The sequence below is a fragment of the Lepidochelys kempii genome, chromosome 8 (assembly GCF_965140265.1).
Source record: "Lepidochelys kempii isolate rLepKem1 chromosome 8, rLepKem1.hap2, whole genome shotgun sequence".
Taxonomy (NCBI): Eukaryota; Metazoa; Chordata; order Testudines; family Cheloniidae; genus Lepidochelys; species Lepidochelys kempii.
This window is the reverse complement of record NC_133263.1, coordinates 74,083,825-74,105,255: the sequence shown is the minus strand read 5'-3', so window position 1 is coordinate 74,105,255 and position 21,431 is coordinate 74,083,825. Positions and strand designations below refer to the sequence as shown.

The 21,431-nt window shown below is 42.5% G+C and overlaps 1 protein-coding gene and 1 long non-coding RNA gene across 2 annotated transcripts in view; one reads left to right on the top strand and one right to left on the bottom strand.

The window, feature by feature from the left end:
- GCLM (glutamate-cysteine ligase modifier subunit) overlaps window positions 1–15,185 on the bottom strand; it is a 24,702-nt gene extending 9,517 nt beyond the window's left edge. The window contains exons 1-5 of the mRNA XM_073357016.1: window positions 14,685–15,185; window positions 9,046–9,111; window positions 6,839–6,923; window positions 3,688–3,744; window positions 1,126–1,328 (exon numbers count right to left, since the gene is read on the bottom strand). Coding sequence (XP_073213117.1) covers window positions 1,126–1,328; window positions 3,688–3,744; window positions 6,839–6,923; window positions 9,046–9,111; window positions 14,685–14,810 — 537 coding nt within the window. The 5' untranslated portion in view covers window positions 14,811–15,185. The remainder of the gene's footprint in view (window positions 1–1,125; window positions 1,329–3,687; window positions 3,745–6,838; window positions 6,924–9,045; window positions 9,112–14,684) is intronic.
- LOC140916068 (uncharacterized) lies at window positions 14,403–21,431 on the top strand. The gene is made up of 2 exons (XR_012160409.1): window positions 14,403–14,446; window positions 20,631–21,431. It is a non-coding gene; the product is annotated as an uncharacterized lncRNA (long non-coding RNA).

The window sequence follows — 21,431 nt, the reverse complement described above, 5'->3', positions numbered from 1 at the left end:
AGTGGTCACGTGCCCCTCCCTAGCAGCACGGGCACATCATTTCAAGTTCCTAGAGCAGCCGCCAATAAAGGTAAATCACTGCAGAGGAGTGGGGGGGAAGGAAGGGGAGGCGGCTGGGGACGCCCTGTCCAGTGGCTCCTACCGTGCTAGCGGCTCAGCTGCCAGTCTCTGCTGGGCTGGGCAGGATGGGACCTTCCTCTTTCCCTGCAAGGCTGAGTCAGACCGACCCCCAGAAACCTCCCCCGGAGCCAGGAAGCTCCACCCACCCTACCCCCGCTTCCTGTCCCCATTACTCCTCAGCCACGGGGTGAGGGGTCACTGTACAGGGAGCTGCTTCCCCGCCTGCCCAACCCCCATGCATCCAGACCACCCTATACCCAGACTCTTCTGCCGAGCCTCACCCCTCCACACCACTGAGCCCCCAGTACCTGAACCCCCACTGCACTGTCTCACCCCTGCATCCAGTGCCCCCCCATCACCTCCCGCTGCACCCTACCCCCAATTCATCCAGAACCCCCCCCCCCCGTACCCGGACCCTCCCTAAGCCCCACCCCTGCACTCACACCATGCTATCTTGGTGTGCGTGGCCTGGAGGGGCAGGGCCCTGGGGTGTTTCCGGGCCAGGCCTGGCTCATGTGCTGTATTAGGGTCGGGTGCAGCCTCACCGCTGAGTCCATGTTTGGGGGGTGTGGGGGAGGGGTGGAGAGACTGCTGCAGTGTGATCTCCCACCTCCCTGCTCCCCATTGCCATGCTGGAGCCTCCACATTTATTTATTGACCAATAAAATATGCAGAATTTTAAAATATTGGGTGCAGAATTTTTTTTGGTGCAGAATTGCCTCAGGAGTAAGGTGATTTCTTTTTTAAAAATTGGATTAAAATTGAAGAGTTTTAATTAAAAAATAGCACTATTTACACTTCTAATTTGTAATCAATTACAAAAATCTTCAAAACTCAAATCCTTTGCTTTCCAATATATCTTTGACAAACAGATTAGCGTAATCAGTATCTTAATTTTAAAATGAAAGTCATTTTTCTATTGTTTAACTGGATATGTGGCATACCAAGGAAACAATAGTAAAAACCACGCCTCAGAGTTACTATGGTTGAATAGTCTGTCCTTACCTGTGACCACAGGTACAGTTGCTCTAACAGTGTTTTATCTAGATCAGAGGTACCTATGGCAACAATCTTTTTGTGTTGAACTAAGTTCTCAAGTTCTCCCCAGTAAGGCTGTAAATACTCCAAAGAAAGATTAATTCCATCTTCAATAGGAGGTGGAGCAATGATCACAGAATCTAATTGGGTAACCCCAAGGGCAGAACATGCTGTGGAAAAAAAGAAAAGAAAAAAAATCAATCTGAGATAAGATGATAAACAATAAGCATGACAAGATATCTTTCAAAAACTCAGCTTTACGCCACTTTCATTTCTGAATCACCATTTGAGAGTTTCAAAGAATCTTTGTACCCAAGGACAGTAGCTAGATAAAGAAATTCAGTTAAGAATCAAATACAGAGCTGAAAACTGAATTTCAGATACAATCTTGTGGTGAAAAACAACTTCTTGAACAGAGTCTGTAGCTCTCTATTCCTTTTTTGATATTAACATCTTTGATTTTACATCAAGATTGGCTGATTTATATCATCCTCATTAATGGTTGCATTCTTGACCTCTTGTTCTAGTCTATAACCTCCCCCTCCACAGTTGCCCAAGCACTGGTAAAGGACCATGAAGAAACACTGAGAAGGGCTATTCACATGCCACTGTGACTCAGGAGTTAATTGAAAACCAATACTGAACAGAATGGATCTGGACTTAACATGATTGTGATAAGTAAGATTGTGGCAAAGTTTGGGACATCATAAAGGTTGTAAAGGTTATCCAAGTTATGAGAGGCTTCTGAGATAAACATGAATGAAATTAAATCAACGTAAACTGGTAGGCCACCCACGCATCTCCCTGAATTATGTGTTAAGTGCATATCTGAAAGTCTTATAAATTACATAGTGAATTGAAACATATACATAGTGAAATGAGGCACAAAGGTAAATCTCATTTTCCTTTTGTTGCTAACAAACTCATGGTCATCTGGCATGCTATCAGCATACGTCTACACTATGAGCTATGGGTGTGATTCTCAGCTCATGTAGACATATTTACGCTAGCTCCCATCGAACACATGCTAAAAATAGTAGTGTAGTAGCATGGGCAGCGGCACGGCTAGCCGTGCCGCGTACAAACCTGCTTGAACCCTGGGGTATGTACTCAGCACATATAGCTTGTGACAATCCTCACTGCTGCCCGTGCTTTGCAGTTACACTACTATTTTGACCATGCTAGCTCAAAGAGAGCTAGCACAAGCATATCTACATGAGTTAGGAATCACACCCCTAACTCAGTGTAGATGTACCCTCAAAGTGACATCTTTCCACCCTCTGCTGACTTGCCCAAATTAAGATAGATTTGGAAGAGGACATGGTCCAACAGGAAAGGTGTAATTTGAATTAGATTCATTATGTACATTATTCTAGTTTGCTTTGTACATTAGCAGAGCAGAATCTGTCAATAGTCGAAATATAAAAAAACTATATTAAAACTGAAAGTGACTTTGAAATCTCATTTACATAAGTGACTGGAAGGGGGCAACTGACAAGAATACTGTAACGGAAGTAGTATATCTGTTCTTTACTCAATCCATTTCTGATTTGTAATTTTCATCTATACCTGATCTCTAACCCCTTTAATGCTTTTACAAGCGATTCCAGGATTTTCACACACATTTGTCAAATACATTTTAAGAATCAAAAGACAAGAGAACAGACATTTTCTGACCCTCAGGAATCCTTCAAACCCAATGAACTTTCAAGGTGGTAAAAAGGTCAGTGTTCTTACTTACTTCCTTTAAGAATTTGTGGTACATGCTTAGCTCCTCTTTGGAGGAACAAAACTTCAGACAGATACTGTCAATATAACACCTATTATTAGCATTACATTAGCTTTTAATAAAATAAATATTTTTAATTTGCTGTTGCAGCATTAATGTTACACTGCTGAAACAAGCATCATATAGAATGTGAGATATCAATACTGCAGTTTCTACAGTGTTCAGAAGCAGGCAGAGAACAAATTAAAATTGGAGAACATTTACTGTTTCAAAAATCACCTCAGCATCAGAAAACAGAACTAATTACACACCTTATGCCAAACAGTTTTGGTTTTTTTAATTAATTTGGTAAAAGAAGACTTTACTCCTACAATTAGATCCACAAAGGTGGGCTCTTGTACCTACCAGAACAAGGGGCTGCGCACACTGATCCAGTTGAAATTTCGGGATCTAAGAGTCTATATTATATTTAATCTATTACTATGAACTGAACCAACATATAAATTAGACCTTAATTTAGTAATTTTGGCCATTTTGAGAGGCTCACCCTTCCACACCACTGAGCCCCCAGTACCTGAACCCCCACCGCACTGAGTCTCACCCCTACATCCAGTGCCCCCCCCAATCACCTTAAGAGTATTACAATTGGTAGAGAAATTGCAGAATAAATCAAGGCAATGTAAAATTCCCCTCTTCAGCACAGAGGAAGACAACCTAAAACCCAAGTATTACAAATTGAAGAATTTTTGTAACAATCAGAAAGTAGAAAGCGTTGCACACAATTTCAGTTTTGCACTTACCCATATCAACTGCATCTCTGATTGAAGAAGAGTTTGATCCTGCGATGAACAGTTTTGCTGCACACCAAAGAAATGTGAGTTAATAACTAAAACCAGCTCCAGCTGTTAGAGAATATACAGTAAAACGCACAGAGCAGTTACATTTCCAGCTATGTACTAGCATTGTATCAATCTTACATTTTGGCAAGAACTAATAAAGAGTACTTAGGACACATGTTAGCTTCTTAAGGAATTGAAAGATGTTTAAAAGTGGTGTTCTAAAAGGTGAAACAGAACTGTAGTTAATATGTTTCTGAGATATCTTCAGAAGTCTCCTAAGACAGGAGGTTACCTAATAAGGGTAGTCTCTTGCACAGGTGAAACAGAGATGTAAGTGTTTTGGTACTTTAAGCAACAATGATAATGACAAGTTTGTTTTTAAAACAGTTAACCTCATAGAACCAACAGACCTCCCTCCCCAACTTACTGAGGCTCAAAATTTAACATCTCTATAGTTTGACCTTCCTCCCTTCAAATTCATCGTATTCCACTGGATAGATCATTATAATAGAATTGTGCCTCCAGTGTTATTCATTAATTACAGGATTTATTAGTTATTTTTTGGACAACCCTAATGTTAAAGGAAAAAGGAGGCAAAGGTTTGCAAAAAAGCATTTAAAATCTGCTTGGGGAAGGTGGAGTAATTAAAAGCTGTACAGAGTATCTAAACATGTTAATGCAGGTCTTTTCAGTGAACAGCAGACAAATTCTGACTCATCTTAAATAAAGATATGAAACTTTGTACTGCTGTCATTTGGCTTATCAGGCACCAACGGGTAACATTTATGGATATTCTGCTTGTAACAACAGCACATGGGTTCTTTCTATAACTATCTGAAGATTTATCCTTGGACTGCCCATGAGGTTATCAATATAAATATTATGTACACTCACACACTTAAAAAAAAAGAGATACAGACAGAACCTTGGGTCTAGCGAAGCTAGGAACAGAAGCCTTTATGCCACTGTTATGCTCCCCAACAATCCTCAGAGATGCCAGGAGCCACTTTATCCCCAGTGCAATGTAGGGAAGCCTCAAAGCTTCCTTAAGAACTAGCTTATTCAGTTTGAGCACCAATTTAACTAAATCCATTTAGAAACTGCAACTCACTGGTGTGGGCTCTCAAACTGGTCTAAGAGTGCCTTACGCTGATTTAGCTTAGTGCTTGTCGACACTACAAAAATTAGGTCAGCTTATTAGGTTGGTGTCCACACTACCCTCCTTCTGCCGGTGGTGTGCATCCTTACCAGGAGCACCTGCACTGACTGAAGTGGGGCATTGTAGGACACTGACAGCTGAGTGTGGGGTTCATAGCTGGAGCACCCACCTACCCTGAGGTAACAGCCAGCGCTGTGACCCTGGCAGAGGTGCAATTTCACAGCATGGTGCCTGCCACAAGTGAAATTTACATTATTGCCAATTTCATGGCTGCCTTAGATCAAAGGAGCAGGAACTCAAAGCTGGAGCCCTGAAATTAACAAGAATGTCAATTTCACTGCTGATAGGCCTCCTGCTTTGAAATTGATCAACTAGGCTGGGCTCACAGTTCAATCTGTCAGTCTGAGGTCAGGATCCAGCTGTGAGTCTGGCACTGGACTAATAGCTGGAGGAGAGGCAGTTGTGAGCCTGGTACCAGGCTCAAATTCACAACAAGGGAGCCTAGGAGAAGTGAAATTAATATTATTGCCAATTTCAGGGAACCAGCTGTGAGCCTCTCCCCCCTTGCAAAGTAGAGACAATAGCAGCCATGAACCTGACAAGAATGACAGCAATGTGAGTGACGCAGTCTCTACAGGGACACTGCGTCATCCTAACTACATCCACGTAAGTGCTACACCTCTTGCAGAGGTGAAGTTATTATGTCAGTGTAGCAGGCCACTTATTACAGCAGAAGCAGCATTCTAGCATAGACACTGACATAATTAGGTAAACATAAGCTGCCTTATGTCGCCCTAACTCTGTAGGCTAGACCAAGCCTCAGTTCGTTAAAAACTAAGAGTATGTCTACATATAAACCTCTTCAGCTCCTCAGTGAAGAGGTTAACTACACCACCTAGGTGGGGAAAGGTGGAGATTTCCCATCAGAGTAGGTACTCCCCAAGAGGCAGAATTCTCCCATTGACCTAGCACTGTCTGTACTGTATCATTCAAAGGTGTGAATTTTTCACACCCCCTGAGTAACACAGTTATACCAACCTAACTTCCTAGCACAGACCAGGCCTAAGAATTTAGTTCAACTGCTGCTCAAGCTACATGTACACCAGCCCCTTGCTGCAACAGACCCAAAGACTGTTCCAGCTGCTAAGGATTGTTGGAGGAGTTCTATCCCACATACCCTATATCAATTTAGTTACATGAATGCTAATCTCACCAGCCTAAGAATGTTTAGCAGGAAGTTGCACCCATTTAGCTAAATGCATTTCTAAACCAATTTTGTTAAATCAGTACAGTTTGCCCAAGTCGACATGGCCTGGCCTGAGACAGAGAAATCAAATGACTTGTCCAAAGTGAATCAAAAAGATGGGAATGGAACTCTAGTATTTTGAATCTCACTGTATATCTACATGGGGATAAAAACCCCTGGAGCATGGCTGCAGCTGGCCTGGGTCACTCACAGGGCTTGAGCTCAGGGGGCTAAACATTGCTGTGCAGATGTTGGGCAGGAGCCCAAGCTTTGGGATCCTCCATCCTCTCAGAGCCCCAGAGCTTGGGCTCCAGTCCGAGCCTGAACCTCTACACAGCAATTTTTCACACCCAGAACCTAAGCTCCACAAGCCCAAGTCAGCGGACCTGGGCCACTCATTGTTTTTTTTATCCTGTGCAGACGTACTCTCAACCATGCTGTCTCATCAGGTTACTCAGTATGTCCTTTTGCAGATTTTTTTTCCTCTCTCCTCTTTTCCTCCTCTTCCCATCCCCAAAACACCCTTCCCTATTTAATTAAATATTAATGAAGAAACTTAAGTCACAAGCCCTGCTCCCACTGAACAGATCCTGCTATCAAACCCAAGTGAACAAGCCTGCTAGCCAGAGCAAACTATTTAGTTCTTTTAAGTTCCCTAAATGTAAAGTATATTCTGCAAAGCAAGAGTACATTTTTTCATTCCTTACCTGACACTTTCAATTCTTCCCTTTCTTCAGGATTTATCTTCTCCATTGCTTGATCTACAATACATTCCAGGACATCTGGCATTTCCTGCAGAAAATACATAACATTTAGGAGCAGTTTGTCAATATTAGAGAGTTAATAATCCTCTGAAGAATTCATTAACTGTTACAACAAAAGCCTTATACCAGGATCAAAAAAAAAAAAAAAAAGCATAAAACACTATAAAGGAAGTAACCTAGTCCTTCCACACTTTAGAGGGGCCCAGCCTACTCCAACGCCAGAGCAGAGAAGGAGCAGGTAACAGGTAAGAGAAAGGCCACATCTACAGTACAGGCACTTCAGCAGCACTGCTGCAGCACTGCAGGTGTTCTGTTGTAGCACCTTTATGTAGATGTTTTCTGTAGCAACTGAATGGATTTTTTCCAGTGATTTTCAACCTGTACGTAGCCCATGGGCCACTTGCGGCCCAATCAGCACACAGCTGCAGCTCATGCAACGTCCTCAGGGCCATACAGGTAGTATTGGACGTGGCCCACAATGGTAAACAGATTGAGAACCACTACTTTTTTCCATTGCTGTAGGTAATCCCTCTCTCTGAATGGTGGTAGCTAAGTTGACAGAAAAATTCTTCCATCAGTACAGCCACATCTGCCCTGGAGGTTAGGTTGCCATTGCTGGGTCAACCCAACTTAAATGTAGACCAAGCCAGAGTTACATGACCAGGTTTGTCTCTGCCCTCAAATACAGAGGTACTTTTGAGGTTCCAAAAAACTTACTGAAACCTAATATATCAACTACATTTGAAGAAAGGAATAGGGGGATTCATTTTGTCCCTCCAGTTATACTTCATAACTGAAAGTTTCTCCTTCAGCACAGGATGGATAATGTTCTTTTGGAGAATTTGACAAATTGCTCTCTTTCAAAATGGCTGCTATTTCCCATTGTTCTAAATGGGACTGTATCCAAAGCTGCTCTCAGTTGATGGCCATTTTGATAAAACCATCTCTCTCTCATCGTTCTCCACGGGACAGAGTTTCACTGCCTCCGGACAGTACAGGCCACTAACATAAGTACAGCTTGTCTCTACTCTCACTGAAAGCAATGGGAAATGACAGCTATTTTGAGAGAGAAAGGAACTCTTTGCGAGCTTTGATGAACTAGACAGTTCCATGCCCTAGCCTCTGATGAGGCTGACACCTTCAGTTATGAAAAATGACAAAAATATAATTAATCACAAATATTTCTTTTCAATGCAATTCATTGCTCCACATCTACTTGAGAATGGGCAGGAGGAAGAGAAAACTAGGAGTGTGTGCACCAGGAAATGTAGGAAGGTGCAAGACGGTATCATTAGCGAGAAAAGAGATTTTATCCCTAGTTCTATCCGAAACTCAGAGTAATCTTTGTTAAAAAACTGCAGGGAACTTTTTTGTAAATAAAAGTGTATCCTAACATGATTCATGGATCAAAACAAAACATGCAATATCATTTTATCTTTTTTATTTCCAAATTTTAGTAGGTGGGCTCTAATATTGAAATGTGACCATACAAAAAGCCACAGGATCTTCAATATCGTCAAGTGGTCAGGATCTTAGTTTCATGTGTTATCTGAAAGTTGGCACCTCAAACGAAAAGTGTCACTTCTGAATCATCAGCAACTCATCCTGTATTATTCTAACATTTCACTTAGAGAGAACTCCCTTACAAACAGTGGCCAGGCCCAACTGTTTAGTCTGCATGACCTCACAAAATAGATCTATAACTCAAACTCCACCATGTTTGCATATGCCGCAATTAATTTTCAAGATGAGCTGTACTATCTGAGATTTGTATGTAATGACAAATCTTGTTTGTTAGCCAGGACTTTATGCTGATTAAGTCTTACTTCTGTAGAACAACATAGATTAAACTATCAAAAGCAATATTTGTCTTTCCAGTAACTTATTTAATTTCACAAGTACTGAACCAAGTTCGTAGAATAGAATATCAGGGTTGGAAGGGACCTCAGGAGGTCATCTAGTCCAACCCCCTGCTCAAAGCAGGACCAATCCCCAATTTTTGCCCCAGTTCCCTAAATGGCCCCCTCAAGGATTGAACTCACAACCCTGGGTTTGGCAGGCCAATGCTCAAACCACTGAGCTATGTTGTGACAAAGGGAAAATATTTGATTAGTTAAATTCTATTTGCAAAGAAACGATAGACCCCTCACCTGGTTTAGATCGAGGCTGATCTTTGAGCTCCATTCATTCAGCGTTTTTTGAATGCAGTCACGTAGCTATAAAACAACATTATATTATTAATTCATATTTAAGAGTTATGCTACAATTGCACAGGCAAAACATGTTTATATGAAAGTTAGAGGAGCTGATTGAGAGAAAAGGGCCAAGGATGCTATCCACAAAGGCACAGAAAAGATTTTTACTTCAAAGTTCTGTTGGTCGCTTGTACAAGTTAGTTTGGTTCTGCTTACATGTGCTAGTCTCACTCCTCTTTTACCAAGAGTTGGTCAGTAGTGGAGGGTACTGCACTTCATAAACTTTTCAGGTCAGTGCTGCCTTAACCTAAAAGCACTTCTGAAATCTCAGTCTTTCAGCAAAGAAAGAGTATCTTCCTCTAAGACAATAAAAATCTTGTCTAAGGTAACAATTTAATCAGACATTAGAAGAGCACTATATTGCAATGCTGGAATCAGAGCATCAAGATCAGTCATAAACCATTCATTAGGTGTCCATTTCCACACAGGAAATGTTTTTCCTCTCTTCTAGCATTTACTAACTGCATTTTTTTTTTTTTAATACTGCCAGTGCTCCTAGATCATCTGTCATCAAAGAGACTAGAATTAGGATCCTACCTTTCAGTAACACTTTCCCTGAGATCACAGATGCAGCATTAAACTGACTAGGATAGTGATCACACAACTACACGGATCATATTATATCAGAGGTGGGCAAACTATGGCCCGCGGGACCCTCCTGCCCAGCTGGCTATCCCCCAGCCCCTCCCCTGCCATTCCCCCTCCCCCGCAGCCTCAACTCACCGCGCCGCCAGTTCTGTGCTGGGCGGTGGCATGGTTGGCTCCAGCCGGCCAGCACGGCTGCCTGTCCTGGTGTTCTGGGTGGCGCGGTTGTAGCGTCGCCAGCCACCGGTGCTCCAGGCAGCACGGTAAGGGGGCGGGGGGGGGGGGGTTGGATAGAGGACCGGGAGTTCGGGGTGCTGGTCAGGGGTATGGATAGGGGTCGGGGCTGTCAGAGGGTAGGGAACAGGGGGGTTGAATGGGGGCGGGGGTCCCAGGGAGCAGTCAGGGGCAGGGATTATGGGGACGGTCAGGAAGAAGGGGGGGGTTAGATGGGACAGGAGTCACAGGGGGTCCATAAGAGGAGGGGGGGCGCGGATAGGGGCCTCCCCTAACCAGACTTCCATACAAAATTTGGAAACCAATGTGGCCCTCAGGCCAAAAACTTTGCCTGCCCCTGTATTATATTATTACTACACATTATTTTATACTGCAGGCTTTGCTTTAGTAAACATATTACTAAACAAGAATGTTCTATGAGGCCAGTTATTCTGTGGAGAGCTGGAAAGACAGTACTTGGACATGTACAGTACACAACTGATTTATAAGCCACTGCCCTATTTTTCTTTTTAGGTTATTTTTAAATCTGTATGGATACTCATACATTTACTATCATCCTATGAACAATTTTCTTGCTGTCGCTAAGGACAACTTACTCGAACACAAAGGGCCCAATCTTACCAACAGTTGCAAGCTTGAATAGCCAGGCTGTAAGAAAACAGGCCCACATTAGATTTGGATGAATGATGATTTTAAATTGAGTTGGGATATTAGCATGAGCAAGAGGCCTAAAGCATGTGACCAAATAGAAAGCCATCATGAGAAAATTGTGGTGTTAAAACTTATAGTGTGTTAACTTATTTAAGGTTTGGGCTGAAGTAACAGAAATAAAACATGGTTGACTGGGTACCAGGTGCAATAAATTGGTTTCATGTATTATAAAAAACTGCTTCATCTGACCTTAGCAAAGGTCCAATAATTGGCAAGTACTTCACTTGTTTGTTGAAGGGTATAAAAAGCAAACTCTTAAAGGGTTAATTGCTAATACCTGCCAGACCAAGCTGAAGCCAACCAATACGGGTCTAAGAACCCCTGGGCTTAGCCTGTTTGTAAGTAATTTCATTAAATACTTGTAAGTGATGTTACTGTTTGCATGTAGCAAATTGCTTATTATTTAGGCTTTTTTAGGCATGTTTAGAGCAATTGTATAAATACCATTTGTCCTTTGGATTTAATAAAGGAATTTATGGTTAAATCACTGTTGTGGTAATACCCTGCGTAAATAATAATTCTGACACAGGCCCCAAATGTATAAGTGGTTATCCACAAATGTAAAAATTTATTATAAGAGACAAGAATATTTGTGAATGTTAGAGTCTAAAGATTGTTTTATAACCATCTGAAATAGTAAAGAAAGGATAAAAATTCTGCACCAGGTAGACTGCACAAAAGTCTCAAAAGACAGGAATTAATGCCTCTGGGTGATTACAAAAGAAGTGAGGCTGCATTGAGACTGTTCGGGCACAACTCAGGGGGTGTGACCCAGGATCCATTTCCTTCAGGGTGAAGAAAACGTACTGCTCCAGGTGTATATTATATATTGTTCGTTAACAACTCTTCCATCTTCTCACATCCGCCAAATAAAATTGGGAATAAGAAAAAACATTTTCTTCAAATAATATAGCGTGTTTGTTTACTTTGGCTATCACTTTTGTAAGTGGGTTCTTTAAAGTTGGGCTCCTCAGCTCATAACTTGAGGCTCACGTTTTGTAAAAATCTTGGTCAAATTCTTATCTGAATCAAAAAGCACCTTAGAACATTAAAGTAGCATTGTTAAAATTTAACTTAATTTTCCACACTTTATTTATTGGATTTCAATCAACATTAACAGTCACCGAGAACAGTTAATTCTTATAAACAAAAGTTAAAATATTTTCTCTCTCAGGAATTATTGGTAACCTTTATATTAACCACAGGTTATGTAAAATGTTATTTATAAAAGACAAATCTTGGGCTTAAGTTGGCCCAATACCAACGTTAGTTTACAACTTCAATGAACTGGGTCCCCTTTTTTGGTGTCAGTTCAGCTTTACCTGGGCTTGCATGTTAAAACTAACCTGTGATTTCTTGAGTCTTTCCCTTTCAACCAATATTAATTCCTTATTTTCATCAATCACTCTGTGTTCTTATTTCAGTTCCAGAGTTTCAGACCATATGCATTTTTGCAGTACTGGTATACTTCCCACTTAATACTTATACTTTTTAAATATTTTGTTGGCTCATGAAAGGCAGACTAGACTGACAGGCCTGAAGACAAAAGTCCATTTTTCCACATACAAGGCACAACCGGGCCAGCAGCTATACCAGAGATCAGTAACCTTTGGCATGTGGCCCGCCAGGGTAAGCTTTCTGGTAGGCCAGGCCACTTTATTTACCTGCCGCATCTGCAGGTTCGGCTGATCGCAGCTCCCACTGGCTGCAATTCACTACTCCAGGCCAATGGGGGCTGCGGGAAGCGGTGCAGGCCGAGGGATGTGCTGGCTGCTGCGTCCCACAGCCCACATTGGCCTGGAGCAGCAAACCACGGCCAGTGGGAGCTGCAATCAGCCGAACCTGCAGACACAGCAGGTAAACAAACCAGCCCAGCCCGCCAGGGAGTTTACCCTGGCAGGCCGCGTGCCAAAGGTTGCTGATTCCCAAGCTATTCAAACTCCGCCCCCAGCCAATTTCTTTTCTGGAGGAATCACTTCTGAAATGAGAAGATAATGAGCATAGAGATAAACTCAGTTCTTGAGCTTTCTACTGAGACTAAGCATGCCAGCTGTGATGCAGAAACTTATCCACTAGGAATTGGTCTGAGACCTCAGACTCAATACATATAGGCCACTGAACAGCTGTCATTCAGCAACTCAATTAGAGCCAGTAACTTTAAAAACAAAATGTTTCATAATCTCATTACCCACATTCTGTGCCAGCCAGGCACCCTTTTCAGCATTTACCTATAAGTCTACTCGTATCTCATCTTAATAGTTATGAAAAATAAAACTGTAGCTCAATTAAGTTGCCAATGTTGCTTTCATATAACTATTCTAAAAATCACAATCCTTGTAGTTACTGAACAATTCTCAAATTGCTAGATAGCTGCTACCACTACTATTTCTTGTGATAATGCTCAGATAATTTTCATGTATTTCATAGCATGGATAAGATCTGAAACCCATAGCAATATGAACACCACCTCTAAAGCGTGGCACTCCCACAGTAATCTAATGGGATTAATTTAGTGCCAAATACATACTACCAAAGGTAATAGTCATGGAGAGACAGTCTGAAGTGTGTTCAAAATTTTAACAACTGTCATAAGCTTCTAGTCTTCAAAGAGGACAATGATTGTAATATTAAGAGGCGTCTCAAGACTAAAACACACATCAAAGTTTCCTAAGAGCTATCACCATCATAATACTGTGCACTATTGCATCTTCTTATAATGTGCATGGCACAAATGGCCCTATTTACTTTATAGCCAAAAATATAAAAAATTAAAAACTACTCCCTACGCGAATTCCAGTATTGTTACTTGAACCCCTTTATGCACATTTTAAAATTCATTAGCACCTTTCCAGAGAACCATGTCTCACTATGGCTCTTATTAGAAAAGTGTTAACACCCTTCTTCCTTGAAACAGATATTAGACCTGGGTACTCTTTGATCCATATCAGTAAAGACCAGAGCTGTAATAGGATTCCATACCACAATCACGAGGCACATCACAGGCAAGACCAGAACACAACGTGGTAGCAAATTTTTTTTTATAGTAGATGGACTGTCATGGAGTCACAGAGTCTGGTCTCCCAGCCTGAAACCAATCTCCTGGGAGTGACCCCTTTTGCGTGCCAGACCCCAAGGACCTGCACATTTCCACAATAGCAGGCCCATGGCCTCCAAGGCTGAGCCTTCAGCACCAACACTCCCTGCCTTTCTCTGTAGCTCCCTGTAGTAAATCCTGTCAAGCCAAATTCCTGGGGGAGGCTTGTACTATGCCCCTTAGGGTGCAATGCTCTCAGTGAGAATTTGCAGCATTTATGTACCATAAGCTTTAATATCCACAATAGACCAAACTCAAAACTAACTCAGGCAGCTACAGGTCCACTGAGGTTCACCCACTTATTCAAGAGTCTTGGATCCTTGGTTGGTAAAGAGGAACCAAATCCTTCTAGTTTACTCATGTAAGTACTCCTTCCTCAGTCAACAATTAACTCCTGATGAGGTATAGGGTACTAGTATGAGAAAGGTAGCAGAATTTACCCCACTTTAGGAAACATTAGAGCTGTCCAGAGGGCAACAAGTCCTTTCTCCAGCGACGGGTTTAGGTTTCAAAACCTTTGGAACATTTTCACTACATGTCTGTTACCAGCTTGTAACTAAGCACCTGGGATGGGGGACGCCCAGGTTCCAGTCCCTCCTCCAGCCTCTGCATCAAGCAGAGAAGGGACTTGAACCACCCGAGGCTAGAGCCCTGACTCCCAAGCTACAGAAGGTGAGCCACCCCCCCGCTTCCCCAGAAGTGACAGCTCGCAGCAGCTCTGCCCCAGTGACTGCCACCCACCTCAAGCCCTAACGGAGAGGGGTGACAGCGGCTTCATACCCCAGTCCCCCCCTCTCCGTGCGGGCGAGGGGGGCATTTCACAGACACTTCCCCACCCAACCGATCCGAGCCCGAGCCCGCGCCTGGCCGGCGGCCGGGTGCCTTTAGGCCGGCCGGGGCAGCCCCTCACCTCCTCGCTGGGGGTGGACGGGCACTTCTTGCGCAGCCGGCCCCAGTTGAGCAGGTTGCCCGTCTGCAGGTTGAGGGTGGCCGCGTGGTCCAGGAGAATCCTGGCTCTGCCGCTGTCCGTCCCCATGGGAGCCCGCACTCCGCCCGCCGGTCGCCTTCGCTGGGGTCGGCAGGTTCCCGCGGCTCCGAAGGACTCGGAGCCGGCAGCGGCTGCTTGTGAGGGGGCGCCTGGGGGCGCCGGGAGGAGCCGGCGGCGTGCGTGCGCTGGCGGGAGCGGGCTGCGACTGCCGCTGCCGGCGGCGGTCTGGGCTCCGGGCTCTGGGCTCCGGAGGGCGATGACTAAGGGGAAAAAGTGCTTTGTAACCGCGGCTGGTCACATGGCGCAGGGACAATGGAGCGGGGCGGGGGGAGCTGGTGATACAGCCGCAGGGGAGGGAGTTCGAGCTGCGGCTGGACTGGAGCCGGGAGGCGGAGTCCGGGCGCGAGGGCAGGCTGGGGCGAGCTGCTCAGGCGCGGCCCTGCTGGCACCAAGAGAGCGGGCGAGAGGCAGAACCAGCCCGCCGCGGGTGGGCCTTTGCCATTAGTGCGCATGTCCAAAACATCCGAGCATGCGCATCCACGCCATGAAGCTTTTGCCCTCGTCTGGGCTCTTGTGCCACTGTCTAGCCGCGCGGGCCGCGCCCTTTGGCTACAGTCAGTGCGAGGGGGCGGAGCGGTTCCGCCCCGTGGTCTTCCCAGCCGCGCGTGCTAAGGGATTGCTGCTGCAAACTAATGTATTTGTTTAATCGTCATGTTTCTGGATAGACACCTCTATCTGGATGGGTAAAAACCAGGGAGACCATGTTATGCCGTAAACGTTGTTAGATAAAAATTAAATATCCAGTAACTGCATTTCACTGCAGGGGTGTCTGCAATTTAGCACTGGATGAAAAGATCCCTGTAGGCAGGGGTCAGATTGGCTCCCAATGAAGTTATTGGGAGTTTTACCCTTGACTTCAAAGTGAGCAGGAGCAAATCGTAAGAGCCCAGTAGTCCTGCAAGGTGCTGAACATTGGGAGAACTCTGCACCTTGCAGGCTCAAGCCCTATGGCTCAACCTTTCAATGAGGTACAGTGGTCAACCTGCTGTAAGCATTCTGCAGTCTCTGTAAATGAAAGGTGTTATAAAACTGTAAAATATTTTTGTAAAATTCTACCAAAATCAAACAAATCTTCAATATTGTTAAATGTAAATGTTATAAATAGAAAAGGTAATAACAAAATGTTGTTTAAGTACATCAGAAGCAGGAAGCCTGCTAAACAACAAGTGGGGCCCCTGGATGATCGAGATACAAAAGGAGCACTTAAAGACGATAAAGTCATTGCAGAGAAACTAAATGAATTCTTTGCTTCAGTATTCACAGCTGAGGATGTTAGGGAGATTCCCAAACCTCAGCTGTCTTTTGTAAATTACAAATCTTAGGAATTGTCACAGATTGAAGTATCACTAGAGGAGGTTTTGGAATTAATTGAGAAACTTAACAGTAACAAGTCACTGGGACCAGATGGCATTCACCCAAGAGTTCTGAAAGAACTCAAATGTGAAATTGCAAAACTATTAACTATGGTTTGTAACCTGTCCTTTAAATCAGCTACAGTACCCAATGACTGGAAGATAGCTAATGTAACACCAATATTTAAGAAGGGCTCTAGAGGTGATCTTGGCAATTACAGACCGGTAAGTCTAACATCAGTACCGGGCAAATTAGTTGAAACAATAGTAAAGAATAAAATTGTCAGACGCATAGAAGAAAATAAATTGTTGCGCAAAAGTCAACATGGTTTCTGTAAACGGAGATCATGTCTTACTAATCTATTAGAGATCTTTGAGGTGGTCAACAAACATGTGGACAAGAGGGATCCAGTGAACATAGTGTACTTAGATTTCCAGAAAGCCTTTGACAAGGTCCCTCACTAAAGGCTCTTAAGTAAATTAAGTTGTCATGGGATAAGAGGGAAGATCCTTTCATGAACTGAGAACTGGTTAAAAGACAGGGAACAAAGGGTAGGAATAAATGGTAAATTTTCAGAATGGAGAGGGGTAACTAGTGGTGTTCCCCAAGGGTCAGTCCTAGGACCAATCCTATTCAACTTATTCATAAATGATCTGGAGAAAGGGGTAAACAGTGAGGTGGCAAAGTGCAGATGATACTAAACTGCTCAAGATAGTTAAGACCAAAGCAGACTGTGAAGAACTTCAAAAAGATCTCGCAAAACTAAGTGACTGGGCAACAAAATGGCAAATGAAATTTAATGTGGATAAACATAAAGTAATGCACATTGGAAAAAATAACCCCAACTATACATACAATATGATGGGGGCTAATTTAGCTACAACTAATCAGGAGAAAGATCTTGGAGTCATCGTGGATAGTTCTCTGAAGACATCCATGCAGCGTGCAGCAGCAGTCAAAAAAGCAAACGGGATGTTAGGAATCATTAAAAAAGGGATAGAGAATAAGATGGAGAATATCTTATTGCCCTGATATAAATCCATGGTACGCCCACATCTTGAATACTGTGTACGGATGTGGTCCCCTCATCTCAAAAAAGATATACTGGCATTAGAAAAGGTTCAGAAAAGGGCAACTAAAATGATTGGGGGTTTGGAATGGGTCCCATATGAGGAGAGATTAAAGAGGCTAGGACTTTTCAGCTTGGAAAAGAGGAGACTAAGGGGGGATATGCTAGAGGTATATAAAATCATGAGTGGTGTGGAGAAAGTGAATAAGGAAAAGTTATTTACTTGTTCCCATAATATAAGAACTAGGGGCCACCAAATGAAATTGAGTAGCAGGTTTAAAACAAATAAAAGGAAGTTCTTCTTCACTCAGCGCCCAGTCAACCTGTGGAACTCCTTGCCTGAGGAGGTTATGAAGGCTAGGACTATAAGAGGGTTTAAAAGAGAACTGGATAAATTCACGGAGGTTAAGTCCATTAATGGCTATTAGCCAGGATAGGTAAGGAATGGTGTCCCTAGGCTCTGTTTGTCAGAGGGTGGAGATGGATGGCAGGAGAGAGATCACTTGATCATTACCTGTTAGGTTCACTCCGTCTGGGGCACCTGGCATTGGCCACTGTTGGTAGACAGGATACTGGGCTGGATGGACCTTTGGTCTGACCCAGTGTGGCCATTCTTATGTTCCTAAACTCAACAGGCCTGCTCCGTTACACTCAGTATAAAAATCCAGAATAACCTTATTGACTTCAGTGGAAGTACTCCAGATTTAAACCCAGAATTGGGTCCAATTGAACTATATATGATCTAAAGTAGAAGAGGATTCTTCTTTTGTTGTCTGCAGCTGGTACCTGGGAAGGAAACCTGCTCCTATAAGACAAACCTCTAGCAAAAATATATTTTAAATAACCAGCTAAATGAATAAACATAAAAGACAAATGTAAAAGAAAATGTCAGCATCTCAGAAACAGAAATGATAAAATCAGTTGTTATAAAAACAGAATTCCTGATCATCACAATCAACACTAATCTGTTTTTCTCATGTGTGGAATAATAAATCCCCCCCTTTATGTGTACACTAGGGAGGGATATAACTCTTTCTGGTACCTGGAATTTGCTTCAGCAAGCTGATATTTATCACTGTCTGTTGGTCTCCAGTAATGTTTTGTAAAAGACTTGGAATGATTCCAATGGGCTGCAGCTAGAATGGAGGAAAACACAGTTAATGTTGTTAGATGGCTAAACACCTCTTACTGATGCACCAGATCTGGTTACATCAGTACTTGCTTGTTTCCTGGTGGCCTATAGCCATGATTTAATCACATTATCCTTTCAGGCCTATGATGGCCACCAGAAGAGAGCTTAGTTGCTCATTTACAGTCTGAAGAACAGGAAACTAGTAAAGACACATTACAGATTGAACCAAACCCAGTACAGCCAATTGAAACATAAATTACAAATACTTTTTCTGAATCTACATCACACATTGCTATAATTAGGTAACAATATATCATCCCTTACCCCCAGGGCTTTGTGTCCCAGCACTTGAGATCAGAAGGCTCCAGAATCATCAGTCTATAAGCAATTCTAATGTGGGCAGTTTGACTGTTGCTTTTAAATTTTAGAATCAGGCTTTTCTTTCTTTCTTTCTTTCTTTCTTTCTTTCTTTCTTTCTTTCTTTCTTTCTTTCTTTCTTTCTTTCTCTGGGTAACTATAATTGAAGGGAACCTTGAGCTACAAATTATAGCTTTGCTATCACCAATAGAATTTTAATTGTGTATGTTTAGTAGGAATTTCCTTCTCTGACCTATGTATTGTGTTAAAGTGGAATTTAATTAATTTGCATAATCTCCCCACATTCCAAAACATTGGGCGTGGACTGTTTCTAATCTAGAAGAACAGTTTAAAATATTTTTATATTCTCTAATATTTTTGATTTGACTATTTTTACAAGTTTGAGTTATATTCTTCTATATACACACATACACAGTGAGTGCAGAAGTAACACTTATCAGGGGAAATGTTAACTAATTTTGAAGTGCAATAATAAAATGATATTTTCTTTTGTCCCAATATAAAAATAGAACATTTAGCCCGGCCAAGACAAAGGACCAAATTCACCTCTGGCTCAAGTGGATGCAACTCCATACATTTCAATGGAGTTGCATCTATTTGCGCGGGCAATTAACTTTGTCCCATAGGTTTTCTTAATCCTTTGCCTTTCTGATAGAAACCGTTCTTTCTCAGATGAGCTATCCTTTGATATTTTTCTTTATAAAGTTTCCATGCTAAATTCTAGGGTTGCATAGGGTTGTAAATCAATGCAGAATACAGCCCACCTGTCTACTCTAGTGGGAAACATTCAATAATGAAAAGTAACATTCTTTTAATGCATTCCAAATTTACAAAAATTGCATTTATTATTAAAATCTCATTACACCTCAGAGCCAGCTTTGTGATTTCATTAACTGACTAATGTCAGTTAGAAATCAAGATTTTTTTTTCTTTGAATCGTCTTTAATTATTCCACTAAAGTCTAAATAGTCTATTATATAACTGTCAGCAGATAACAGAGAAGTCTCTTCATTGGCCTTCCTGAGATTGATAGCAATGATGTGGTTGAGGATTTGGTTTTGTTAAATCCATTCTCCTCTCAGTACCTGCTGTGAAGTACCAACGCTCACAGAAATAGTTCAGAATATTGCAGTTGATAGAATGTATTTTTAGACCTGAAAAATTAATATCATTTAATGAGTACTGGTGATAAGAAAAAAAACTGCTTTTTCTACCAAACTGTCTCTGATGATTTCCACAAAGTCTACACCTCCCCTTCTTTGAGAGAGATAGAAGGAGAGGAGGGGAGGTAGGCTGTGGTGGTTACTGATGTCCCAGAAGCTGTAGCTTCAGAGCAGATATGCATGAAAAAATCCTTTGGCTAGGCAGGGGAACATGCTGTGGAGGACAACCAGAATCTGGTTTTGTATTCTCCCTGCTGAAGCTGCAGAGCCCCAACCCGTGCAGGGGGAGCAGCTGGGCTTCTGCCATCTCTAGATGCAGGAAACAGAGCACCGCTCTTTTCCTTCTACCTGCCACAGGGCTTTTCAACTCGGGGTTGCTACCCTCCTCAGCACATAATGGAAAGTAGTGTAAGGAAAATCTCATGGTACAAATATGGGAGCAACCAGGTTTTGCTTTTGGCTGTTACAGCCCTGATCATGCCAACCTAGATGTTTGCAGAAGCCTGAGCATATTCAGACTGATCTGAGTGCTGTTGTGAGTAATAAAAGTGCTGCTCCTTCTCTCCTGACAAACCCATTACTTGTGGGAAATGCCTAGCATGCTTCTGGGCAATGTACAAATAAACCAAATACAGATTAATGCTAAGAAATCAGGCTTTACTAACCACGTGGGCTATTATTTTTAGTCTGACTGTGCCCCTTACCTTTACCAGGAAGAGAAAAGAAGAGAGAAACCCAGGGAGATTTTGGAGAGATGGGATTGAAACAAAGTCAAACCACTGCCAGACTGCTGGTGTCTGCCATAAACAGTTCCAGCCATGAGCTCTGCATGCTAAGGGATAAAGAAGTTCAGGAGACCTGGCAATTTCTCAAGGAGACAATATTAAAGGCACAATTTCCAACTATTGCGATGCAAAGGAAAGAGGAAGAATAGTAAAAGGTAATATGGCTCCAACAGAAGCTCTTTAATGACCTGAAAACGAAAACGGAATCCTACAAAAAGTGGGAATGTGGACAAATGGCTAAGGAGGACTACAAAAAATGACACAAGCATGTAAGGACAAAATCAGAAAGACTAAGGCACAAAATGAATTACACCTAGCAAGGGAAATAAGCAGCAAGAAGAAGAAGGATAGCTCAGTAGTTTGAGCATTGGTCTGCTGAACCCAGTGTTGTGAGTTCAATCCTTGAGGGGGCCATTTAGGGATCTGGGGCAAAAATTGTGGATTAGTCCTGCTTTGAGAAGGGGGTTGGACTAGATGACCTCTTGAGGTCCCGTCCAACTCTGATATTCTGTGTGATCAAGAGGTTCTTTAAATACATTAATAGTAAGAGAAAAACAAAGGAAAGTGTAGGTCTCCTTCTTAGCAGGCAAGTAGAACTAAGAACTTTTTAGTAAAGACTGAAGCAAGATAGGCAACACCTCAGCCTTCTTGATGTCATCAGTTAATAGTGATTAGACACTCAACACAATTAATACTAACAAACAGGGGGAAGCTATTCAAGCCAAAATA